The sequence below is a fragment of the Buceros rhinoceros genome, unplaced genomic scaffold (genome assembly GCF_000710305.1).
Source record: "Buceros rhinoceros silvestris isolate BGI_N320 unplaced genomic scaffold, ASM71030v1 scaffold18731, whole genome shotgun sequence".
Taxonomy (NCBI): Eukaryota; Metazoa; Chordata; class Aves; order Bucerotiformes; family Bucerotidae; genus Buceros; species Buceros rhinoceros.
This window is the reverse complement of record NW_010395185.1, coordinates 66,237-84,293: the sequence shown is the minus strand read 5'-3', so window position 1 is coordinate 84,293 and position 18,057 is coordinate 66,237. Positions and strand designations below refer to the sequence as shown.

Sequence of the window (18,057 nt, the reverse complement as noted above, 5' to 3'; positions counted from 1 at the left end):
TGTGACAATCTCATCAATCTACAGCTACACGCCTGGCTATTTCGTTTTCTTTACGCTACTCCTAAATATGGGGGCTGGGGAGAATTGCCACTGGTATGAAAGAGTGAATTGTGGAAATGGTAACAGGGATTGGAGTAAGTCTTTATGACTATTAAAATGTTGTGCGTGTACTAAAGCAGTAGGGAACTAATTAAGATTCAGGATTGAAAGGCAAAACAAAAAAGTTGGATGCACTCTGGTTCCATCTGTAGCACTTGCTGAGAGTTCAGATGTACTTAGGGCATCATCTTCAGCAGAGAGAGGTTAATTTTTTTTATTTTGCCCATTTAGATATTAACAGAAAGCTCCCTGAAAGGATATAATGTAAGGATATTTATAGTGCCAGCCCCGGTATAGCAGCTTCAGAGGCACAAAGCACTTAATCCTGACTCCTTTCTATTTAGTGTCTTTGTCTGCTGATACTGTCCTGGTCTCTGTCATCGCTCATAGATACAGCCTGTGTTTCCAGTTCTCCTGCCGTGCTGCTACCTCACTTAGGCAATGAGCATTACATGGCAGATGTGCCCATAGCATCATTTAAAAAGACAGCATCACTCCGGAAATTCCTAGAACTGTGAACCTCAGTTCGTCAGAGTAGCCCATGCCTGTAACTGTCATTCACAGACATTGCACCACGGGAATCACAAGATAAAAGCATTCACCATCTCTCAAAACCACAAAGAAATTAGTCACTTGCTTAAAGTGTTTCAATGTAGTTTTTGCACTCAACTGTTTGAGCAGCTTTGAAAATTTGTCTTTTATTCCCATCATGCAATGCTGCTTATTCCAGGCCAACAACAAAAGGATTTTCACTACAGCTCTGTAGGACATGCACGGATATTAATCACGACCACACGACATCAACCCCATACTTCCCGAGGGCAATCACATGCATTCAGAAGTGTATCATTTCCATCAAGAGGAGTTAAGTTTTTGTCCTTTCTCCTACAACAAGAACCACAGCTTTAGCTGGTGGGAATTGGTGCTCACCACAGTCTTTAACTAGCTGTCTACAACAGCTAAGGCCCTAGCCCTAAACTACCTTCTTTGTTTAAGGGGGACTGTGCTCTAAGTGCATTCTAAGAGAGATCTCTGGTCTGGAACACGCTGCACAGAAAAGCCACATCCATCGATTCCATTCTTAATTCCCCTCCAAACGTACGTTGCATTGGCTTTCCTTCACCCGAGGAGTTCATCACTGAGAATGAAGGCCATGGCGATCACCAACTGTATCAAAATCCTGTAATGAGCTGTTAGGCAATCCAATGCGAAATGCAGGAAATACTGAAATGACTTGTAATCTAGTAAAAAAATACTTAATATCTCTCAGGCACAAGAGGATTATGAGGTTGTAAAATGTTTACTCCAGCGATTGGGAATAACAGACTGAAGGCTTCCACCACGGAAGGTGGTGGGATGTGCAGTGATGTGGGAGTGGAAGCCATCACACTCTCCACTCTACTCTCAGCAAATCTGTAAGGCTTGGCTTGTAAGATTTCAAACTGGGCTTTGTATTAACACTTATTGCTCGTTCCTTTATATTACATACAAGAAAAATATCACCTGCTGTAAATTTTATAATGTTTTATACTACAAAACAATTTCATTTGCTGTGTGTCTGGAGAACAATAAAATAGAATAAAAGCGGGGTTTAAAATCGTATTTTGAATGTAGTGATATTCCATAATCTCTTTGCTCTTCCTGGTTAAAATTTTCGTCTATAAAATAGTGCACGAGTTCTACTATACAGCCGGTCTGGTAGCCCAGTGCCTTTATCGGACTCTACCTTGCAGGACGCTGAGTACCAAACCTGCAAGTCTGGTCCAACCTGGTACTTTACATGTGGATTTCATTTTAAGCATGTGACAAGTCCCATTAATTACAAAAAGATCACTCATGTTCTTAAAGCCCAAGCTCAGGTGCTTTCCTTGTCTGGGGTTAGACAGCTTGGCATCTTACATGAATAAGCCCTGGGGACTTGATCCTATAAACCCTTTTTCATGTGATTACGAGAGAACTCCCAGGATTACTTACACGAACATACGAAATAGATGCAGTGAATTAAATAAAAGATACCCATTTCCTAGGATCTTATGTCCAGTACTTGGATCTAAACTATTCCTGTGCTTCACAAAAATCCTTTCGCCGACGTGGCTTATCGTTTTTCAGACATCGGCACAGGCTATACTAGGAAAAGTGCCGGGAGGTTTGCCAGTAAACCTGTTCAGGTCCAGCTCTAGCTGCAAGACTGCTACAGGGCAGGCATCTTCCCAGCCACCCCTCCCCTTTGCTGGAGAGCTGATGATTTGCACCTTGAGGGAAATTAATCTGCTGTGTTCAAACTCTTACCCAGGTACTATCCCCTGGCACTTCCCCAGGGGTTCCCACACCCCTTCGTCCTGACAAGGCTTGAGGGAACTGCTTGAGCAACCCACTCCTAGGACCCCCACACCTGCTTGGGGAGCACCGAAGCACTCTTCCAAAGCCACTTTTTCCCTAAGAAGAGACTCCCCTCCTCAGCTCACCCGCACTCCACTCTTTTTAAGGTTAAATTTGTTTATTTCAGAAATACAAACATCAATGTTAAATTTATAGTAAGGGGATACATCCCACAGCGTTTTAACTCTGCACTAGGAATAGCATGTCTCTTAGAGACCCAGCATTCATCGTCAGGCCTTGGCAGCTTAAGAGACACGTGCTAAAAAAACCTCTTCCCAAAGACGCATCCTAGCAGCCAGATGTAGGTCAAACACACAGTAGCCAAGAAAAGCAAAAGAGCAAAACAATGGGCTGGGTAACACAGAAAGGGTGGCAGCACCACAAGCGAGCTCCCTCTCAAGCAGCCCAGGGATTTCAAGCCAATGCCACCTCAGCTACCGGAGCTCTTCAAGCTTTCCTTGCAGCTCAAGCCCCAAGAGATGACCTGCAGTCACACTAAGGAATTCATTTGCACAACTCATTCCTTCAATTTAATGGCTTACTGTAGTGAACAAAACATTTTTCAAAGTGGCCTGGCTCCAAAGTCATTCTAACTCTATTTTCACAAATATACTAAATACAGCTCAGACTACACACGGGTCCTTCATTGCTTCTGAAATGACAACATCCCTGTGTCTGTGGGTCACTGCACATGCAGTCTACGTTCCCACTCTCAGGCCCAGAGATTTAACAGTTTCCAAAATTGCCTTATTTTGTTCAGTTGCTAATTCTGCCTTAAACTGATGACTAGAGCCAGAGGGGTCTGGCTTCAACGGGCTTTTGATCAAAACCCGGAGAGGTTCCAAAGCCCCGTGGCTTCTTCACGCGGCTTTCTCCTAATTATGCAAACTGGCTTAGCCACACAAGAACCAGGAGTAATCCCAGGTGATTCATACAAGCAATCTTACCTAACCAACACAGTTCTCCTGGTAAAGCTGTGCATATAAAATACTTGTAGTGACCTGTTCCAGATCCCACAAATGAAAGAGAATCTATTTACACAAAGCTAATCCTGTACATTCTAGCAGCATGACTGTGGAGTTAAGCAGCAGAAACAACGTTTTTGTTTTCTTGACGGGACTATTTATAGAATATTATTTGCTTTTCTAGAAATGAGTGTGTTTTATATCCATGCCTACAAAATTATGAAATCCCATTTGAGGGAAAACACATAATCACTCACATACCTGAACCTACTGAGCTGAATTAGCCTGAGAATTTGTAGCTCATCACGTGTAACAATGGCCAGCAAGAACAGTGCATGATTTGGAGGAGAATTTATCACAGCCCCAGCAGCCATGACATACGGAAGGCTAACTCATCAGAGGCCAAAATGAAGCAAGAAGAGTTATACTGTGCAAAACTTGAGATATTTTTCTAACACTTACACTGCACAGCCAGCCTTGTAAAAATTGGCGCAAAAATTTACCTGTGGTGAGTCTCTTTATTTGTATATATGGGTGTGTAACAAATAACTTGTTTTTCATCACCATCCTGGCACACATAAGCCTAGGTTTTGCACCAGAGCTGGTACACTTTCATACCAGTTTTGCAGGGCTTCATATGCCGATGGCCAAAAACATTTAATACTGGCACTCTGAAGGTTTGACAAGTGGCATGCTTTAGTCATACATTCCTTTAAATAAAAAGATCTCCTGTACCCCTCCCCAACTCTCTAGAGAGATTTATTAACTATCTGTTAGGCACTTCTCAGAGAGAGACAAATGCGATCAATGTTTTAGCACCTCCATTTTACCCATTGAGAAGCTGAGAAAAAACCAATATATTCCACTGTTCCTGGTGCTTTGTGGTCCCATACAGAGTACAGGTGATGCAAGCACGTGATAGTGGGGCAGGACATTAAAAGCAGAGATTGGCACCTCTACTGCAGACTGGCAATGGGACAAAGGTATCTCACTGAAGAACTTCTACATCGTGATTCAGTGTCAGTGAACACATGCAGAAAGCAAAACATCTGGCCAAAGATTTTGACCAGCAAAGGTGCCCATTGTAGGAAGAATTTAAGGTGATGGATGAGATGGAACAGACACTGATTAAATATGTGGTAAAAGGAAGAAGCTGATTCACAATGAGGTCCCACACTGATTGAGTTTTCTCTCGGTGGCAGAAAGTCACTTTTTCTATCCCGAGTCATAGCTGTATGTGTAAGAACCATAGAGGAGCAGCAGCTCTTGCCTGTGGTGCCATGTCCTGCTGTGAACAATCTGAAGGTAAGATTAGGGGAGAATTGGAGCCTACTGTTTTGATTCAGTAGCATTGATGGATCCATCTGTACTCTGCAGGCTTAGCTGACGAATAAACACCTACTTAAATTTAGGCCAATACTTAGGTACTTTGCTGGATAAGAAGCCAAAAGAAAAGGCCTGACAGAAATCAGTACTTATTTTTGTATAAATAAAAGCTACAGCTAGTAAAAAATTAATTTTCCCCCCATTCGCATGAGAGGTTCCCAATTTGCTAAAGAAATTACAGGAAAAAAACAGCTGGGATGCTTTGGGATTCTTTCAGCCATGATGAATGTTTCATTTTTCTTGCACATTGAAATTTCCTATCTAGCCTTACAAAAACAACAACAACAAAAATGAAAATAAACACCAAACACCACACGTTCCAGCATCCCTGCTCCCAGATTTGGATTCACACGATAGAAAGCTTCATTTTATTCCCAAGCGCAAGAGAAATGTGACATACGCAGGTAAATGATAGACCAACCTCAGGATTCAGCAGGGCCAGCGTGCAGATGTGCACTGTAACACGTCAAATAAGAACTGGAAATTGTCCACCCTCCCTGGGACAAAAAGTTACAGGGTTTTTGTTTGTTTGTTTTCTTCTTCATGAGGTGCCAAAAATAAAGACTGATGGGATTGGGCGAAAATGAGATCTGCTCTAGCTCAACCAGGAACTACAGCATCCATGTGGAATTGCTCAGTGAAATTCTTTGACGTGGGTCATGCAGCTTCTTCAAATATGAAGCTCATCATCATCCACGCCCTGTGATGTTGAGTTATTTGACATTTGACCTAATACTTGCCTAACACTTGACCTACATACACAGCAGGACTATTGCTTTGGCACCGCCTACCAAAATCAAACGCTGTTTCTAAGAAATAATAATTTAAAAACAGGCTATTCCTGCTACAGAAGAAAATCTGTTAAAAAGTTGACTCATGGAGTAGACCCAACCCCTTGCCTACCCTAGTTTTACTCCCGCAGAGCTCCCTTCACTTCTGCAGAGGTAACTCCCCACTGAGTTCGGTTTCCGCGCACCAGAGTGAGTCCCCGTCCCGTCCTTGCGGAAAAAACACGCTCTTCGCTGCTCCCTCTGCTGGCCCCAGGCACCGCCGGCTCCGCAGATGCCCGAGCGCCGCGGCAGGCGCAGGCACAGCCCTTCTCCAGCCCCGCCTGACACCTGAACTCCCGGCATGTGGAATCAGGCAATCGAAAACCAAAGAAAAAAGATAAAGGGGGGAAAAGAAATCCTAAAATCAGCGATCGTTTTAAAATACTGAAGAACATATTATAAAAGCTGAGGAAAGATATTTTAAAAGCCAAAGCACTTCGGAATGCAGAAGTATTTGAATAAAAAGCAGATTTTTAAAAAACATTATAAGTTCAAGATTTTGGAGGGCAGACAGTAAAAGTCACAGATGTTGATAAGAGACCATTAAACTCCATCTTATACGAGGAATCCACACCAACTCATCAGAGAAAAGAAGTCGCTTCTGTCTGCTGGCTGTTATGTTGTATGTGCTCCAAATGTAGGATTCATGACAGCAAATGTTTATAAAAGCCACGAACAATTAAAAAACCTAAAATAAGCTCTATACAAAAGGTATGTCTTTGGTAAATTCACACCTGCAAAAACCGGTCAGAAGTCTGAACAATTGATACATCGATACTATAGCCCCCTTCAGGAGCATCGTATCCAATTAATCAGAACTTTACAGACGTACTCTCACTTGGCACCAGAATCATTCTGCCCGTTTTGATCCTAGGACAGGCTTAATAGATCTTAAAGAGGAGCCACGGGCAGGTTTTATAATACAACAGGAACCTAACTTTTAATCACAGAGAAGTTTCCATATATGTTATATAGTAGCATAACTTTTTGTGAAGATGTGCCTTTCCTTACAGTGCTCACGGTGAAACAACACTGCTGTCTTGCAGTACTGAACAGGAACCGACGCGTGACTGCACAGAAACCGCTGAAATCAAAAGTGAAACTAGCCAATGTTAATTGGCCTATCAGAGAAAAATTTTAAGAGGAAATTCTCATTAAATTAGTGGTTTGAGTTATTTTTAAGCTGTAGTATCTTTGAGTGACATTGGACGAAGCAACCAGGGCAAGAAAAAAAGATTATGGGACTCAGGAGAACTGAGCTCTTTCTGTGTTCTTGTGTTCTCCTTCCAGCTCTACCACAAAATCTGGTTAAATCTTCACAGAAGTAGTTGATTACCTTTGTTGCTCATTTCTCCATTTTGGAATCAATCTACCTCATTTTGTATATTTGGACTATAAGATCCACTATAGTATATGTTTGTATAGTGTGTATATAGAGAGAGAGAGTATGTATATATATGTATATATGTGTGTGTATATATAGTATGTATCTACAGTATACATAGTTATGACTATAGCAGAGTATAAGAAGCCTTCACAATGCCCCCCAGGATCATCTAACGCTGCTTGAGTCTCTAGATGCTATCATGTAAGTGATACTAAAGTGAATTCTGCCCTCTGCTTTTCAACTTTATCTTAAAGCTATCTCAGTGAAGTGCCCCATCTTGAAGAACACAGTCCTCTACACACATGCTGAGCATCCTCCACAAGAGTTGAGGGCACTCATCACTTCCCAGAAGAAAGCCAGTACCTCATACAATCAGACACAGTCTCTAAAAGGTAAGTTGAGATGGTCAAAAGAGATAATAGCTTATCGGTAAGCGTTTCATTCATTCATCCACAAGCACACTCACATAGCTATACCCCATATGTCAGATTAAACAACAGATCAGGCATTGTTTAAGTGGCATCTAAGAAGCTGTTATCAGTACTTACCTCAAACAATTCTACCATGGTTCATAAGGGCAAATGAAAAATACTTTTGTTTACTTTTACTTCCTCCACAGCTGGTAAGCAAAAAAAAAAGCCATTTCTGTAGTTCAGCTGAACACTAGGACTGCCCAGAGATAAGCAACAGGACAGACACCAGCACAGAACAGCTCATTCTCACCACAGTAGCAGCACACACAAACTCTGCTCCACACCCTCCAACCGGGTGGGAAGGCTGCCTGCGGAGAGACCTCACTGTTGGCTTCGAGGCCAAAACCAGAGGACAGCAGTGAACTGAGACAAAAGCTTTCCGGTCATATTCCTTACACCTACATAGCACATGAAATAAAAGCTCTGTGTGCATGTCTGTGTCGTATTTAGCCATATTGTAAAACTGAACTAGGACACTGCCAATTTAAATTCTACCAGAGTTTTTGGCCATATGCATCCGATCTGTTCTCATCTGCACAACTGCAAAGCTTGGGTAATACCTGACTGTCGGAAGAGTTTACTGTAGGGAACGCCTCTTCCACAATACTGATACCTGACCCCACACGGAATCACGATACCACCCAGGACCTCAAAACCACTGAGTATATAGGACAAGGAGCAATCGAGATTTCAAGGGGCCTTGGATATAACCAGGGATCTCTCTTCCATTTCTAACCCTCATCTTTCCCGCTACTCTGACAATACTGAGGGCCAGAATCCTCCTGCTTGCCTTCACAGCACCTGCAGTTCAAGGTGGTGGTAGGAGAGTTGGAAATTCTTCTTCTCCCATTCCTCTTCCAGCCCAACCCTCTCCCTCACCCATTCCCAGACTCACACACCTCCCATGCACTGGAGCTCTCTGAAAGATGAAGACCAGCCCACGTGAAAGCAAATGTCAGGAAAACTTTGTGTGATTCCTAAAGGTCTGGTAATAATATTGACTGTATTGTCACTGAAGCCGTTATCACAAGAAAGTTCTGGCAATACTTCATTTCTATCATATATCTATTGGATAGGCTACTAGATGGGATGGAGGATACTTAGAAATAGTATTAACAGGAACATTGCTAGACCCTTGATCAAACAACTTTATTAGGGCAATACTTGCATGTAACTCTGAGTACAGCAGCAGAGGAAAATGGATATCTAAAGACTGCATCAACAACTGCTACTCCAGTGTTCTGGTCTTTACAACTTTGGATGTAACTATTGTTCAAACATTTTCATTTGAAACCAAATAAAAGCACAGACTTGGACAATAAAAGCACCACTTTCTACTACGAAGAAAAACCCCAAGAAAAACCTTATAGTGCACTTGCATTTTACAAAACCCAGGAGACCATTGGAGCATGATTATTTTCTGCATAGGGGGGTTTTGGTTTTACCAAATATGAAACTCTCTCTCACTGAGTTGTGTCATGCATTACCTAAACTTGCAAGGTACCAACACTGCAAAAGTAGGTTGTAACTACAAATACTGTCTTATTACTGAATTATTTATGATATCATTGAACTGCTAACAAGAGAATAGTTTGATTCTACCTACTGACCAGTTGATGACAAGCTATGACTTACCAAAATAAAAAACATAGGTCTATGTATCTCCTGAAATATGCAGAAGTCTTGAACTTCTGGATACAATTCATCACTGTAACGAGCCACTCCAAAAGCCCAGATGCAGTCCAAGCAAGTATTTATACCCACTGAGTGCTGGATTGGCACCTTTTGGAGCTAAGATCCTCTTCAGTGTTTGTTACAGTGGCAGTTCTACAAGAAGTACTTCTAAAGAGTTAACATAAAGCACACTAAAACTAAGATTCAGCCCTAATTTGATGTTGTAGAATTGCATTGCTTGCATATGTTATGCAGCATATAACCAATTCAACAGCCTCCTCTATAAAAATCAGCTACTTACATATAAACCAAGCACTAGCATCCTCTACCTGCTGAGAACAGCTCTAAGACATGACTAGGATGTCCAAGCCCTAGGTAGAATGAAACTATGGAACATTTAGATTAGAGTTCTCCCGAAGTTATTTTAGATGTCCTACAGTTATTACTTCTGTGCTTTTTGAGGGATCTTAATTTGCCACATCATTGCCCCAGTCAGTCATCTCATGTTTAACTGAGGAATAAAGAGGTCGGCATGAGATAGCTTCCTAGGTTCAACATTAGGTTTTACCACAGTGCCCTCCTCCAAAAGGTACGGTATTTCTGATGTTGATGGTGAAAATAAACTACACCAGCTTTTTCTTGAATTGTCAAAAGCTACCTTTAACCGGAGATCCAATGTTTTCCATAGGTTTCAAACTTTCAAATCAGAGAAAGGAAAAACCTCATTTTTGGCTAGCGAGTCTATTCTGGATATGCACAGATGGAACGAAACTATTTTGTGGTGTAACTGATAAGGAAAGTTAATCACTAGATAGAAATTGGTTGGAAAATAGATTTAAATGGCAGAGCAATATAACTTGCCTTATTTGGCTGCCACCGGCAATGCAACTAAAGTAGCACTCCTGAGATGCAGAAGGGATGTTTATAGCAGGGAAAACAACACAGAGACAGACATGCTGAGGTCTCTTTATCTGATAACTTTGTGGTAATTGCCTTTCATGCCCTGTGGCATGGAGGATGCACTAATTTGGCATTCAGTGAGTACAGCAAAGAAGCATAAAGCAAACAAAGAAGAGTAAAACTCTACAGTACTGCTTTACCTTACTAAATTACCAAGGCACAGCAGTGTTGGCATCATCACAAAGTCCAAGGTAGACATTTCTATGGGCCAACACGATCCTCTTTCTACAGTCCAGTCTCATCCCATCAGCATGCCTGGCTGATTTCACCTGTTCTTTTTGAGCGGTTCTGCTGTGAGGTCTGGTTCTATCTGCTGGTTGCCTTTGGTTTGAACCCCACCTGAGTGGTTACAGGCATGTCTTCCTCTTGCCCAACTGCCTGCAGGTATCTCCTATAGTCAAGGTAGGCAGCTTTCAAAAACTCTTTCTACCAAAATCAACATTAATTTTGCCTCTGATTTTACTGGGTTTAGAACTTGTCTCTATCACCCCTTCCTTTCTCTTCACCAACTACTGCATAGAAGCAAAGTCAGCAGTATTGTTGAGCACAGCTCTGTTCCCAGACACCTTCTTCTGTCAAACAGGTTTTTAAAATATTCTTCATTTACATTTTGGGGTTTTCTCCTGTACTTTTTATACTGGCAGTGTCTCACCTCTTGAAAACCACGCACAGCTGTGAGTAGATGAGTTCCCTCTTTCTCATAATAGCTGACCCCAAAGACAGCAGGCCTTTATTATTAACTGCTCACCACTCTAAACTCTGACACAGAGTAGCTCCTCCACATCTGCTTTACAGTCACTCATTCAGCATCCAGCCTCATCACTTCACATAGTTTAATCGTGGGGGAAGAGTACCAAGGACAACAAGAATGAAGGAAGAATGGAGTAATGTACACATACAGGCATACACACATACATAAATGTGGCATATGCTCACTATTTTTTATTATTTGCTGTTTATAATCTGGTCACACACCTGGTCCCCAACCCCATTATGAAAAATCTCAGTGTACTGTTCCACACACACAGCCATCTTTTTCACAGTGATTAGGCAGCAGATGCCAGAGTGAGATTTTGTATAAATAAAACACTGAGGAAATAATTAGCAATACATCGATCCTCTGCATCCTTATGCACTTGCTCACACATGCCAGGCTTCACCCCCGTGGAAGGTAAATTCAGCTTCCAGTGCATTCAATGCAAGTTGTACGTGTTTCTGTCAGGGATGAGTTGCGTGCAGAGGGTTTGGTGGTAATTGTGACACCAAATCAAGTACAATGCAACAGATGCAAAGAGAAATGGCTGGAGAGAGACAAATAAAAAGTCCAAGGTCTAAATGCCAGGTCTGCATGTATGCCAGCTGCTCTGTAGCACTGGAGAGAGACAGAGAGGCAAACAAATACTTACCAGGTTTAATTTCCAGCAGCTTCAGCCTGGAATCCTCAGGGGGATGCAAACGCCTCTTTTTGCGCCAGCAACGTGCTGGGTACGTGTACAGCTGACCTGGGGCCAGGCCTGAAGATTAAAGGCAAAAAATAATCACATTTCAGTCTGTAAAACACAAGCACTGTCTCTAGCATCTTTGTTCTTGCTCTTCCTTGTTGGAAGGTTCACTCCTGCAGATCATGAGGCAGAACTATGAACTCAAAGGCATCCAGTGCTCCTGAGGCTCCTCATCACCTCTTGGGATCAGGCCTACAGAGAATCTAGGTCTCACTTAGACATTCCACTCTGCTCACTGAAACCAGAGCTGCACATAAATAACTTGTGCTTTCTTTGGTGTAAATAGAATTTCAGACTCTCCTGGGTCACAGGGGCAATGCCTCCTCCACAGGAGTATAAAGCCCCTTGGGAGAGAAGAGATGAAATTCTGACATGGAAGTCATAAGGCCCTGATGCACACAGCAGCTCAGGAAATTTGTGTCTTCCAAGTGGGAGCAAACCAAGATCCATGAGGTCTGGCTATTTGGACTCTGCATTTTTGCATAAATTCTGGACTTTTGTTTGAAGACAGAGTCTTCATTCTGGTTATTACCTCCTCATGCCAACATCCTGAATGAGAGAGGAGATAGAGCAGTAATGTTTATATTACTGCATGCTCCATTGAATCACATTTGGCATCGCTGGCTTCTGAGCTGTCCTGGCTCTCCTGAGATGCCCCTTAGCCACCGTTCAAGCTATGCTTAGCTCTCTTGCATTCAGAACACAGCAGGGCTTCATGAATGCATCGCTATTAGGGACACAGAAGCATGCTGCCAAGTGCTTCAAAGTATCCTCAACTGCCTCAGATACTCATGACACACAGAACTACCCAGCAAAACACAGAAAATTTAGGAGAATTTCGCTCTCTCCCCTGCTTCCCCTGCCCTCTCTGTCCAAAAATTCTGCTTTGGCTCTTTCATCACCCTGCTGTTGCTGTTAGTCTTGAAGGGGCTGCAGAGCGTGACTGCAATTGCAGACCCGTTGCCCTTAGAAAACAGGTAAGACCACATAAGAGAGAGGACAGGACCATATCTGAAACTGTACTAGCCATGAACAGCTGGACAACATCGAGGGGATGCCAGTAAAGCAGAACAGCTCAAGCACACCAGGATGGCCCAAGAGTTCTCTCATCCATTCTGAGGCAGCCAGGACCAGCTTGGGAACAAAACTGACACACTGAACCAAATGAGGATAATGAAAAAACCAGTATCTGTCCTGTTACTTTGGGGGGTGGTGGGGGTGGGGGGTGTGAACCTCGAGGGAATGGGCTCATCAGATTTTGCAGGTGAAGCCTAAGCTCCTGGTTTGAAATATCCCAACTGTGGGAATGCCAGTTCAGACCCCAGCCCTTTCCATCTACTTGCAAGGCCTTGATACATAAACAGAGCATCTACAGCATACTGCCTGGGCATGGCCAAGCCATGGAGGATTTGGAGAGATCCTGGCTGTTGTAAGGCACAGAATGCTACTGAACTGAGAGTTTTCACACTCTTCTTTCATTGCTGCACAGCTTGCTGGGCATTACGCCCACCCCAAGAAGGACACATTTCAGTGCAGGATGCTTGGGACTGGTTGGGGTATAAAAATGTGAATAACTAGCACTTCTACAGAGTTTGGTCACACTTCTTCAAGGCACTTTGCAAATATTAACCACTGCAAACAATTGCTGTTATGATGAGGTGGATTGTGCCTGGCTCTGATGTGAGTCATTAAAGAGGTGGAGTCAAGAAGCAGGTTTCACACCTTTCACAGCAGGTCCTGTGCAAGAACCTGCTCACAGCGTTAAAGTGGCCGTTGCTAGACCAAAGCAAAGGACAGACAATCTCTGTTGCACAGGCCTCCACAGAGCAGTCATTTGACTGAAACACGCACTACAGCTTTGAGCTTTTGTCCCAGACTGAGAGGAGCAAGGATCTACTGAGGGAGTATTTGTTGATGTGCATTCAATTATTGAGTGGTCTTATATGAAATAGTAGTTCTAGATTCAGCCAAGACAGTGAAAGCCAATCACAAATGCTGAAAGCCCAGCAAGAAACAAAGCAGGTATCCTTGAAAAGACAGACGTGGTAAAGCCTCTTCCCTAGAGTACCTACAGCCCACTCCAGGTGGCAGATAGTTTGATACGAGATGCACGCTCCAACCTCTATCTCTGCATCCCTTGAGGTAAGCTCTCTGTTCCTATTCACAATACCCTTGCTCACTATTAAACAGCCATCCTATGAACTTAAAACATATACCAGACCTTCACTTGATCCAAACCCATCAAATACTACCTTCAGTTCTCCACCCTGACCCCCACTGTCACTGTGCTGGCTCACACGAAGTGTGGAGCTTTGATTGTTTACACAAAGGAAGGGGCAACAAGGAAACGGTCAGTTCTGAATGCTTTGAATCTAGCCTCAGTCGACCTTGCAGACCATATGGAAATAATGCACAGACAGGTCTTACTGTCTTCAGTCCTGGCTTGGTTGTCTCTCCCTCTGGTGCCTTATAGGGCAACCAGAGAAGATTCCAACCATTTGCTTATAGAGGAAATAGCAGAACCTGCAGTGAGTTATGTTGTTTATCTCATTAGTGTAGGAGAGTCATAACTCAAAGCTGGTGTGAAAGGCCAGGGGAGGAGGGGAAAATAAGGGAGTTATGTGCAGTATTGTGTGAAATTAACCCTGAACTGCTTATCATGAGATGCAGTTTTCTGACTCCTTTAACAAAGAGAACAGCAAGAAACCAGGTTAATATGATGAGATCCTGACTCTTCTCTCTGTTTTTCAAGCCCTCTGTAAGGGCTTGAAAAGAGGTCCTGTCCTTTGTCTTTATACAGTTTTTCGGGTTCAGAATATTAAATGGCAGTGAACACAGCACAGACAACAAATACCAGGGTGATTGGCAGAGAATTTCCGGAGCCCTTCAGTATGGGCATAAGAGCATTGTGTACAGCCTAAAAACAGGCATGCTCTAACTGTAGAGGGATGTAGGGGGCTGCTTTGACCCACCATGATAGATGATGCAAAGGCACCCAAGAGAGCAGTAAATGACCTAATAAAAATAAAGAAGGAGGAAAGCAAATATGGGGCAGGAGAGCTGCTTCATTTCTTACTGATTATTCTAATTCAAAATAACAAAGGCAGCAGATTTGATGGCCGATGCAGATGTAGGAAGCTTGTTTCACTTAAGACTCTGTCTGAAAAATGTTCCACCATTAGTCTCCACTGCACCTAAAGAAGGAGTGCCACTGTTCCCCTTTTGGAGGGTAAGCTGCTGAACAGTTCTCTATTAGAAGAGAGGAAAGAAAGACTCACACTGGGAATTTGCTCAAGGTAGTCCAGAGAGCTTGTAGCAAAGCATTAAGACCTCTTGGTTTCTGGTGTGATGCCATAACACTATTATGATGATTTCCTCTCTAAGCAGAGACACCATGAGACCCATACAAGACTACCTACGTCTATCTTTGCAGCAGATGCTTTTGCCATAACATTATTTGTGGATATAGTGGAGGTATACCTGCTTATGACTGTGTTCAAAAGGATGAAAACAGCAGCACCGTACTCGTAAACCAGATGCTTCAAAACCAGAAATTCCTTGGGTAGAAGTATTACCAAAAAAAAAACCCCAAAACCCAAACCGAAAACCCAAAACCAAAAAACCTAGTGTTGCCAAAGCATAATCTCTTAGTAATGGGGAATTTTCAGCTGAAAAAAAAACCCAACTGTGGTCATGAAGCAACCTACAAAAGAAGGGTTAGCCCAGAACCTCAGACAACTCCCAGCTTGTAAACCACATTCAGCAGTCCCAGATTACCCTGGTAGTTTTGGCAGCTGAAACATTCTCAGGGTATTTTTAACACTGGTAAAACACCTGTTCTCTCCTGCACGAGAAGTGGCTGCATTTTACTATAGAAAGAGTTTTCTGACAGTACTGCAAGACAACACTAAATATTTGGATATTTTAGGAATAGGAGCAGTGCAAACATCCTTCCCGCAGTATATCCTAGGAAAGGGAGAGGGAAAGTTTCAGCTAAGCACACTTCAGAAGCAGCAATTGCTTTCTTAGCCCCAGGAGGGGAGAGAACTGCCCTATTTGCTCCTCCCACTTCACCTTCTGCAAACTGGCCAGTGGAGGAGGTGAGAGCAGGCTGCGCTTTCCCATAATTGCACATCTGGAGTTTGGGGTTTTTTTCAGTATGGTTTACAGGAACTGGCATGTGTATATGGACACGTGTTTCTGTCGTGCATCTGGTGCCCATGCACCATAGCTTCTTCCCTGCCTGGATTCTCTGGTCTGCACTGAAAAAAAACAAGAACAAAAAAAGAAACCCAGGTCCGTGCTGTCAAAAAAATCTGTTCCCTGAGCTAATGTTGGGTCAGATACTGAGACATACTCCAGCAAAATTCCCCCAGGGTCTAGGAGGACTACTGTCTGAGCAACATCTCCAGTCTGAACTGGTGACTGTCCTTTGCCTTTCAAACCAGGATTTCAGATGGATTTACTCCAGCAAAGGAAAGACTTACCCAAGTTTACAAAAATAACAGTGCTCTTTTCTCCTGAGCTTCACTGAGCTTTGGAACAGGCATTAGCCAAATTTCTTTAAGGTTACATACCAACCTCTTTCTGCACCTAAGGAAACTGCGACTCCAGAACTGATATCCAAGTAACTTGTCCAAAGCAGAACCAGGATTTATAGCTAATTTCTAACCATCAGAACAATGTTCATTGCGATAACTGGACTCTCCTTTATTTTACCTCAGCCTTATACCCTTCCCAATATAATTCCTTATTTTCAGCGTTCATCTGAGAGAGAAACTCCCACCTCCACCTCTCCACCCCGAAGGTAATTCCAGTCCTGCTTAGAGCAGAGCATTTTGTTTTCTGCTACAGACCGAGATCAATAGCATTAAAAGAGCTACAATGATGCGGCCTTAGAAACTACCATGTCAGCCACTTCGTCAGGTAGAGCGAGAATAATTAGGATGAGCTCTCTGCAGTTACCAAAGGAAATCCCCTGCAGGCACAGAGGTTTAGGCAGCTTCTCTTCTGTGTGGCCTGTAGCAGGTTTGAGCTCCTATTAATTAAACCCCATGAGGGCTCAGTGGCCAGCCCTCCATATGTGCACATGCAAACACAGACACAACGCTACCAACCTGGTCCCCTGTGCCTCTTCTCCATCCAGATGTAGCAGTTGTTCTGAGCTACTCCAGTTTGTGAATCCAGGAAGGGAAGGCGGACACTTCGCTCAGCACACAGACGAGAGTTGTAGCTGCGACAGTGCTCAATGGCTTCTTTGTAGAACTGGTCCCCGAGACTGCCAAAAGAGACAGAGCAGGGAGTAAGAAAGATTGCACTGCCCTCACAAACAAGACCAGGAAAAAAGCGACAAGGCTGGTTTAAAAATGGACAAGAAGAAATACTCTCCCTGAACATATACAACCGTGCTGACATGAGACACTGCTGAAGGAGGTCATGCAGAAAGTGTTACCAAAAGATCAGGCTCTCATAAAATGGACACAGAGCTTTGCAGTAGTGGTATAGCTACTGAATGAGCAAATGATGCAAGCACACTGGCCCAAGATCTTGGGTCAGGCAACATATACATCACAGTGATCTCATTCCATTGTTCCTCTTCCCCCCTAGTTTGTCCAGCCAATTCAGCAAAGCAGTCATTTCAGTTCTAGGTTACAGCAACTCCTGCAGTATATTCTGAGCAACCAGAACGCCAGTCAAGTTTAGAAGAAATCCAGTGTAGCATTTCTGGTGTCAGAGAGCCCATGAGAGCAAAGGACATAGCCTTCCTGTGTGTTTGCGAGGCATGAAAATACATCCCTTAACAACTAAGGCCATATACTGTAATGGCCAGACTAGATATTTTGTTATAATCCTTCCAGAGTTTTCTAGAGTCACGCCTGAGGCACCAACAGCAGCAGGCTACAACAGTGACCAGTAAGATCCAGCATGGCAAATGCTGCTTTCCTCTGGAGCTCAGTGGGACTAGCAGTTCTAAAGACAATGTGACTTATTTCATAAATAACTATTTATTCAAAAGTTCTGTAGAATCTTTGTCTTCCCTTGAGAAAGGTTTAAAAACCCTGCCTGCTGGAGATTACCAAAATCCTCCCTCCAAATTTTTCTAAACAGGGAAAAGCATCAAAGTAAAGCTACCCTGAGGACACAAAGGAGTTGTCGTGCTGGAGCATTGCAAAGTAGGTGGGCCACATTACTGAACCTCATTCTTGATCTGTTGTCAAGGTGAAATTCAGTTGTGACACAAAGAGCTAGGAAAGACACCCATTAGGGGTGAGTTCGTTAGAAAATAGGAGTAAAGTGATATCTAGCATAATTCACTCTTACTCTGATACTCATTAGTGTGCAAGGGAGCTAAAGGGATGCATGCACAGAGATCAAACAGGCTCCCTTTCCTGTTCCATTAGT

The 18,057-nt window shown here is 43.1% G+C and overlaps 1 protein-coding gene across 1 annotated transcript in view; it reads right to left on the bottom strand.

The window, feature by feature from the left end:
• The window catches only part of DPF3 (D4, zinc and double PHD fingers, family 3), a gene marked incomplete at its 3' end in the record, with an annotated part of 49,318 nt that extends 32,392 nt beyond the window's left edge, over positions 1–16,926 (bottom strand). Inside the window, exons 1-2 of the mRNA XM_010145474.1 lie at positions 16,773–16,926; positions 11,560–11,667 (exon numbers count right to left, since the gene is read on the bottom strand). Coding sequence (XP_010143776.1) covers positions 11,560–11,667; positions 16,773–16,797 — 133 coding nt within the window. The remainder of the gene's footprint in view (positions 1–11,559; positions 11,668–16,772) is intronic.
• Between the last annotated feature and the right edge of the window lie 1,131 nt (positions 16,927–18,057).